Source organism: Octodon degus, unplaced genomic scaffold (assembly GCF_000260255.1).
Source record: "Octodon degus isolate 3935 unplaced genomic scaffold, OctDeg1.0 scaffold00272, whole genome shotgun sequence".
NCBI classification, from domain to species: Eukaryota; Metazoa; Chordata; class Mammalia; order Rodentia; family Octodontidae; genus Octodon; species Octodon degus.
Genome location: NW_004524848.1, coordinates 1,885,154 through 1,894,534, shown reverse-complemented (window position 1 = coordinate 1,894,534; position 9,381 = coordinate 1,885,154). Strand labels below are relative to the sequence as shown.

The 9,381-nt window shown below is 37.8% G+C and overlaps 1 protein-coding gene across 1 annotated transcript in view; it reads right to left on the bottom strand.

Moving 5' to 3' along the window:
• Window positions 1-9,381, bottom strand: part of Abcg2 (ATP binding cassette subfamily G member 2 (Junior blood group)) — a 196,771-nt gene that overhangs the window by 12,956 nt on the left and 174,434 nt on the right. Inside the window, exons 8-11 of the mRNA XM_023706841.1 lie at window positions 7,354-7,486; window positions 3,752-3,841; window positions 2,431-2,555; window positions 882-1,036 (exon numbers count right to left, since the gene is read on the bottom strand). Of these exons, the coding sequence (XP_023562609.1) occupies window positions 882-1,036; window positions 2,431-2,555; window positions 3,752-3,841; window positions 7,354-7,486 (503 nt within the window). The remainder of the gene's footprint in view (window positions 1-881; window positions 1,037-2,430; window positions 2,556-3,751; window positions 3,842-7,353; window positions 7,487-9,381) is intronic.

Below are 9,381 nucleotides of genomic sequence, written 5' to 3'. Positions count from 1 at the left end.
TCTCCTTAGGCACACTCTACATCATTGATCACTTTCCTCTTTGGCCCCATAATCTCCTTGATCAGAAAATTTGGGACACTGCCAGGTTACATGATGTTACAGTACAAGTTCTCATATGTCCTGAGTCTTAATTGACCTTGGAAAGCGAGGGCCAAAATGTTGGCTTTCTTTGCAGCCCTCCTTTCATCTAATTTTGGTCTGCAAACTTAGGTTGTTAACCATCCAGAAGACAAGCTTATTGTTATTACCATACAACTTAGGCTGTTAAAAAACACTGCTTTTCAAATACAACAGGCAGCAAAGACAGATTCACCATGCTGCACACTGTTACACTTCTTATGGGGTTTTCCTTTTACCCCACAGAGTAGGGCCTCCAACCACGTTATCTCTGTGGTGGTTAAAGAACCAGCAGTTCTCTATTGCCAGCATAAATGGCAGGCAAATCACCTGACATTTTTATAAAGGAATCAGTGAACCAAAATTGGCTTTGGAAGTTCTAATTTGTCAACACACAACGTCATCAGAAAGTATCAGGGCCTGAGAGATGGTTCAGTAGAATAAGCATTTGCCTGGCACACACAAGGGCCTGAGTTCAATCCCCGGTTCCACAAAAAAAAAAAAGTATCTAAAAATTCATTATTGGGTTTTATTAACACAGTTATACTAATTACATGAAGCATGAGCAGAAATGGCTTCATAGTGTGAGGAAGAAGGCTGGATAGCATGAGGAAGAAGAAAATATTACATTCTCTAATATATACTATACTGAAGTCTTATGGCCTCTTGAAAGCATCAAAGTCCTATATACAGAATCTTCTTTACAGGCCAGATGAATGTCAAGACATAGGAAAACAATTTAGGGAAACACACTTCATACTCACCATCATAAACACAAAAGTTATGGTCATGAGAAGTGTCGCTACAGAGACCACACTCTGACCTGCTGCTATGGCCAGTGCCATGGAACTGGCTGTGTAAGCCACCAGCATCAGGGTAAACATCATTGTGAAGAAAGCCGCTGCCGTTGGTTTCAATCCTACAAAGAAAAGAAAGGATCAGTTCAGCTGCCTAAGTCACCTATATTTGGGTCACTCCCTATCCAACTACCCTGAGTCACCAATTTCATATTTTCCTTCCATGTAACTGCATGAAGTTATAATAGTTTAGTTTTTTACACTTACTGCAAAACAAATTCTGTAACACCTGTCCTCCTATCTGTACAATTTCAATTTCTGAATTTCTGAGGTACAAAGCTCTTAGGCAACACAATGGGCCAGAATTCTACTGTCTTCTCTTCTAAAAAAAAATGCATCCATGGCTATTCACTTTCGTAGACATCTGCACAGCACTCCAATTTGCTATGTCTGTACTAGTGAAGAGCCTGGGGTCAGGATCCCATCACTACTGCCACAGGTAGAGTCTTAAGATCTGGGAACAGGTATAAGAATACTGATCAAGAGTGTGCAGGTCTAGATTCCATGACTAATTCTTTATGACATACCTCATTAGTAAAATAGAAGATAAAACTCAACTAGTAGCCTTTTCCATAGTATCCTGTCTGATGTTTTTGTATCAGTAATAAATGGAAATTCTGGTGCAGTAAGCCTGAGATGAAGACTAAGCAGAGTAAATAAAATCCAAAATCTATAATAGATCCTAATTACATTATTGGCTTGAGCAGACAACCTCAATTAGGACTATTTGTATATCTGAACAATGATGGCTTAATATGTGAAGAAGTGTCTCTGAAGTTTTTCTGTTTCTGTACTTAGATTTAGTAATTTTTTTCTTGATTTTTATTCAAACACATGTAAATATATTGATAATATAAATATCCATGGATAAGCATGCCCTCCTTAGAATTTGAAAAAAAATCAATAAATAAATTTTACTCATTTCATTAGAAAAAAATCTACAATAGATATTATAGAAGGGGAAGAAGAAAAGAAGGCAAAAGCAATAGAAAAGATAACTAAGATAGCTGTACTACTAATTTCTTTCAGTTAATTGAAAGGAACAGTTTGTGCTTATATTGTTTGATCAATCCTGCACATCTATATCTGCAATCTGAGCAATTATTTTCACAATAAAAATACACAATTCATTAACCACTGTTAATTTTCTATTATACCATTTTGAAATTATGTATCATTGTTTTTGTTCTTTTTCTATTTAAAATTTAAAAGAAGATGAGAATATGTCTACATCTATCAAACAGGTAAATAAACCCAGTTAGAACATACTTCCTTATGTATGTTAGGAAGTATGTATGTTAGGGAATAGGTAGAAAATAGTATATGTGCATATACTGCATTTTATCTGTCTACATATCTCTCTCCATATCGCCATAGAGATACAAATAAAATACAGAGAAAGTGTTGCACCTCATAACCAAAGCTAAAGATACATCCCCTCTGTCTTGTTACTTACCTAACATGAAGTACACAATACAAGTAAATATAACACTTGGCAGTAACCTCATTGGGAGCATATCAGAAAATAATTTTGCAAAGAAATAAGATGCCACTCTGTAATATCCACTGATATACTCGTGCCTATAGAAGAGAAAAACACATCATAGATCTTAGATGAGTTTCAAAAGGCAAAAATAGATGAGCTGCTTGCTGTACAGATTTCTGCTGCCACCTGGGGCAGAACCCACCAGCTTCCCACAATCACCCAGCTGCCCATCCTCCACACCCTTCACCCTCTCAAGCACCAACCCCTCTGGATAGTCAGTGCCAGGAGGCTCACTGTGAGCCTCTCTCCCTACAGAACTCCTTCCAGCGGCCATCCACACTGACCCATAGCCATCTTCCCAGAAGTGCAGTGATCTCCCTCCTCAGAGACCCCGCTTCACATTAGTCATGCTTTCTCTGAAGGACAGTGTTTTAAGAACTAACTTCTCACTAGTTATGGAGGATTTTCTTCTCTCTACTTCTGACTGCTAAGGGATGATGTTATGTTCCAAGGCCGACAATGCAGCTTCAGATCAGTATACTCTATTTCTTCTATTCTACTGTCAAAAGGAAGGAATGAAAGAAGGTAGAAGGAAAAAAAGAAAAAGGCCTTCTTTCAGTGATACACCTCTAAGCACACAACTGTCCCCATCAAATGGTGCTCTTTTTCCTAACACTGCTCTCATAATGCCAATCTAGTCCATCAGTATCTTCATTCCTTCATGCTCTGATGATTCCTTTCTTTGGCATGTAAACATGGGCAAGCCATTTCCATGGTTGAAAAGCAAAAGAAACAACATGCCTGCTCTTTTACTGTAAAGCTGCCTTCCAGCTCTTTCCACTCCTCCAACCACCTGTGGCTACTCTTGGTCATATTCTTTGTCAATTTAACCACTCACCTCCAACTGGCTGAATTCGCCTTGGTCCCTCCAACTTGTCTTATAAGGGTCATCATGATCTATTACTTATTAAAATTTTAAAACAGAATTTTTAGCTTCTTTATTGTTGCTGACTCTGCAGCACTGGGATTTTGCTGACCTTGACATCCTTATCTCTTGATAGCAGGCCTCCCATGCTCTTGACTTTCCACCCCGCCCATGACTGCCTTCTCTCAACTACTATATTGTTCATCTTCACACATACCTCAAAAGCTCATCAAAAATATGTATAATTCATATGTATACATATCCACTTAAGAAACCAAAAAATAAAATAAAAATACTAATAATCCCTGGGATGGCATCTTTGACCCATCAGCCCCTGACGCCCTTCCAGAACAAGACGGAGCTCACGTGAAGAGCTTCTTCTCCACTACAAACAGCTCCACGGCAGACACACTGCTGAAACACTGGTTGGTTGTCAGGAAGAACAGCACGCCAGCTCTGCCAGGAAAGAACGGGAACAAAGCCCCACAGTCACAGTCAGTTCAACACATAGGGCAGTTTCCTACTCACAGAATTCTTTCCATAAATTATATAACATTCAACAGACTTAATAGCTTAAAAAAAGTAAAACTGTTCTGGCTAAAACAGGAAGGGAGGATATCATAACCCTGTCAGGTCTCTTTTCTGTCTCTCTGTCTCCATAGTGGGACCCCCTTCAGTCCATAGTACAGCACATTTTGAAATCACACCCTCACATTATTGCACACCAAACTGTGTTACCCTAAAAATCATATGCTGAGTCAGCTGGGATGGTACATGCCTGTATTCCTAGCACTTGGGAGGCTGAGGCTGGAGGATCACTGTGAGTTCAAGGCCAGCCTGGGACACATAGTGAGTTCAAGGCTGGACTGAACTACATAGCGAGACCTTCCCTCAGGAAAGTAAAAATAATAATAACATCCTAGAAATCATACATTGAAGCCTGAACTTCCAGAATAATGTTACTTGGTAATGGAGACTTTGGGATATAATAAGGTATATGAGGTCAGGAGAACAGAGCCCCCAAATTAGGATTACTGAGTGCCCTTACAAGAGGGAGAAACCAGACAACCTTTGCCAAGAGAGGACATAGAGTATCTGTGTCCTGTGGGTTGGAGCCCTCACAGGAGCCTGACCCCAGACTACAGAATTAATGGACCATAACTTCTGTGCTTTAAGCTGTTCAGCCTAAAGTATTTTATCCATATTGATACACTGGCCACAAAGATTCCATCATGTTCCATTTAATCAATGAAAATGCCAGGTATCATTCCTAAAGTCTAAACAGAGAAAAACAGTAAGCTAAATTAAGTCAAAAACATTTAATTATCCACACTGGTTTTAAAACAGAATAAAGAAGTAAGAAAGCAAGGAAATGAAAGACAGAAGAGGGGGCCCTTACAGGCACCGTATTACAGGCATCGACTACACTCCCATCAGGAAAGCCTTCATGATTGAACCTCACACTGGACAACTCACTCTCTACATGGCTTCTAAAGAGCTCCAAAAGGAAAATAAAGCAAGGCTTAATTATAAAGTATAAATTAATTTGTGCATCCACATGAAAAATAAGACTTGATGTTTATTTCCCAATAAAAAAATTAAAAAAGATTTAAAAAGGAAAGTACAGTTTATCTATATGCTTTATAAAAGAATGGAGCAGGGACAACTCCCTTCATAACCAAACAGTTTAATTCACAAGGAGGACATTACTTGGAATAGAAAGAGAGGATGTTATTTAAATGACATCAAAACAAAATAATATTTCTTAAAAATGTAAACCTAAGTGAGCATTCCCATCTATCCACAGACATTTGATAATTCTTTAATACCTAAAAAAATGAATAAGGAAGGGCATGAGCTGCTTTAAATCTAAATATTTAACCAATTATTAAAATGAAAGCCATCGTGCCTAATAGGCAAGGAGCTATGAAATTTACCTACAGAAATAAATTTACTGTCAACATAAAGCTAATTGCAGAAACACAGGAAATTTTTTTGTCTTTTTTTGTCTTACCTCTAACAGCACAGTAATGTTCATAAAGATTCTAAACAAATGAACAGTAAAGTTCCTCCTAAATCATAAAGTGATTTATTTTATACTAAATGGTTCTTATTATGAAAGAATGTGATGCATTCTAATTCTTACCAAGGTGGACCCACATCCATCATATCTACTTATTAGTTTGATTTATAAAACACTTTTAAACTATAAATGGGCAACTTATGGTTTTATAATTATGCAACATAAAGGGATATTATGATTTGTGAATACAATGTGAAATAAATTTGACCAATTCAAGGATAATTATTACTTCAAATGTTACCTCCACATTTTATGGTGAGAACATCTGAAATTTACATTCGATAATTTAGAAATACACAGTACTGTTATAGGGGAGTATACTGATAATTGAACACTCAGGACCCTGCACTTGCCAGGCAGGTATTTGTACCACTGAGCTATATCCTCAGCCCTACAATATATTATTTGCTGCCATCTCCAAAGTGTAAAATGTATCTCTAAGAAAAAAACTAATGCCTCCTTGTCTAAGACTTCATACCCTTGACCATCATCAGCATATTCTCTACTCTCCTCCGTCTCCAGCAACTACTATTTACTTTTTGCTTTTAAGACTGAAAATTGTTTCACATGTTTCATTTAGGCAAGAACATGTGGCATCTATCTTTCTGTGTCTGGGTTATTTTACTTAATGTAATGTTCTTTAACTCTATCTTGTTGATCTTTCTTTTTATGGCTCAACAGTATTCCACAGTATATACAACACTATATTTTTTTATATATTCATTTGCTCATGAGCAATGATATTGATTTCATATCTTGGCTATGAACAGTGATGCAATGAACATGGGAGTGCTAACAAACTGATTTCAAATTCTTTCAAAAATGTCCACAAGAAGGATTGCTAGATCCAAACATCTTTAAAACTATATTTTCCCCAGTTTGTTCAGCTATCACCATAAGCCAAGTGATAAATCTATTAAGTCAAAGGAGCTCATAATTTACACATGATTCAAACCCAGTTTCTCAGTTACTGCTACTCATTTTATCCTGAAAAGTAAAAATCAAAATGTATAAAGGAAATTATCTTGTAAGCAACAGGAAAAGACAAAGTGATCATCAAATTAACAATGTCTGTGCTCTGCAAAGTAAAAAGACATCATGCAGAATCACAGCATAGGTTTTCAGATGATCAATATGATAAGAAATAAACATTCCATATAAGCGGAGCACCAGGTGCCCTTATGTGCCGTGGTCAGAATAGAAAATGACGCAGACACTGTAGACGGGAGGGGCAGTGCCTCAAAAACCAACGCAATTCCTGTGTCAGTCAGCAACTTTACTTCACTAATCCCAAAGGACCGAAAGCAGGGATTCAAACAGAATTTCTAGACACATAGTAACATAAGTTCACAATAGCCAAGAGCTGGAAGCCACATACTAATACAAATGAACCATGAACATCTTATGCTAAGGGCAAGGTGTCATGATATTCACCTATGACTCCACATAGATCTGGTCCCTACTGTAGTCAAATTTAGAGACACAGGATTGTTCTTTCATGTTAATTACTTTAATGTAATTTTATGGCAATTTGATTTAGGAAGACTGAAAAAAAATTCTGGAGTTAGATGTTAGCGACGTACAACAATGTGAATATACTTAAGGCCAAAAAACTATACATTTAAAAATGATTACAAGGTCAATTTTATGTTCTGAATAGTTAATCAGTGCACATATGTAAATATATATATATGTAAATAAATACAAATATATATATATATAAAAGAAAATGAACTATTCTATCCAGTTTTCCATTCAATGACTTATCCTACCCCACAACAAACCAGTAACATTTATCCTGCAGTTATCTTTCATTCTAATTCTTAATTCTTAATTTCGCTATAAGCTTCAACAAAGTAACAGCATTCTCTCAAAACTGACTCACCTATTCTGGATTCCAGCATTGTTGTATTCTAGCTTGTAGTAAAGGGCACCTATAACCAGTGCCAGAATGACGGTAACAATGATCTGTTCAAAGAGAAAAACAAAACTAAGAGTTTCAACTAGACATAAATGTTTTTACATACTATTAAATGTTATTTACAGTCAAATAATTAGTTTTCGCCATTGAGACAGACACTGTAAATGGATCAGGCAGTGCTGAGGATACAGCAGAGTGCTTGTTTAGTATGTGCAAGATGCTGGGCTCAAACACAGGAGCTACAGGAAAAAGGTTCAGTCAGAGTCCCTGGGAGAATATATACTAGGGAAATTATTAAACTGCTTCCAAATTAAATTGAAAAGTAAACTGCTTGCGAAACTGAGAAAATATCAGAGCAGAACTTGGAACTGCTAAGGTTCTCCCAGGGACCATCAGACACTGCTGATTTAGGGCCCACCTCAGGTGCTGGAGCAGGACAACACCAACAACTATAGAAGTCATTGTGGGAACAAAGCAAAACAGCCCGTGTGGCTGAGTTGAATTTGAGTTGAATTTCCGGCCTCTGTTTTGTTGAACATAGTTTTTGACTTCAAGAACTTAAAGTGAAAACAGGATGCCTTTACTCTTAGTATTCAAAGTAAATAAAAGTTTAAAAACACACAATTTCTAACAATGGGATTTTTCATGGTAAGGAAGTAGGGGTGAACAGGGCCCCACCTAGCCAACCTCTGGGGATTCCTGCCTTAATGGGAAAATTCACTGTCACGCTCACCAAAATGTCCTTTCAGGCTTCTCTGGCTCATCCAACTGCTTCCGTTACCCCTCTCCTACGCCACTGCTTCTCTGTCAACCTTGGCCTAAGATCTACACGGCCACTCGAGCAACCAGTGCTTTGTATCCCCACCTGCCTCATCTACTCAGAGTCTGTGGAGGACTCCCAGGGAAAGTGGACAAGCATATCTCTTGTTTAAGATAAACGGTCTCTTAAGACTTTGAATCATAAAAGGGATTAAGGGCTATATTATGTTGTAATTCATTTGAGGAATTCTACTTACTACTAAAATAGCAATAATAGAAATGTAACAAGTAACATTCTAAAAAAAACTAAAATACCCTACACCAAATATACAAGAAGCTTCAATTAAAAACTTCAATGCTAGGCTGGGGAGATGGCTCAGTGGAATAAGCACTTCCCTGGCAAATGCAAGGGCCTGAGTTCAATCCCCAGTTCTGACAAAACAAAAACTTCAATGCTAAAATATTAACAAAATTTGTGAAAAATATTTTGCATGACAATATAAAAGCAGATAAACAGAATTATGCCCAACAAAGACTAGTTTGTGAAGACTAGTCTAGAATAAATATTTACATGTTTCAATTAAAAGCTAGACTTAAAAATCCCTTTGCCAACAACATAAAATTTTAGGAGGAAAAAACTCCATTAACCTGGCATATTTTCATTATCCTGAGGATATAATCTGCTTCATGTCAACAGATTAAGCTTCCAAAAGAAATGCTTGATAACTATCAACATGCAGCATGCATACACAAAAAAGAGACTATAGTTTCATCTAGTTCAATTTAGACTATTTGTCTTTTAAACTGGACACTCCCCACTCTACTTATTTCCACTCAAATTTGATACTTTATATTAACAACATTGTTAGTATTGCCATTAGTGTGTTTCCTAAAGGTTTCAAAGCTCTAAAATAATTCCAGTCAATTTTGAGAAAACAGCAAATCCCGTAACTGTGGACTGCCTGGCCTGTATCAGTGCACCTGTCTTATTCTTTCTTCTATGAAAAAGAGAAAACCTAGTCCTAGCCCAGGTCCGCTAAGTATGCGGAGAGCTTCCTGCTACCCTGCGCCCGCGGGACCAGTTCCAGCCCAGGCGCAGAGTGGGCCGGACCCTCTCCCAGCCCCTTGGGCCCCCCCCACCACTCCGCAGTGCCTCCCCCACCCCGCCCGCCCGCCAAGTAGGATTTTCTGCCGAGTTCCGGGAGCCCCCAGACCCAGTCCTAGCCCAGGTCC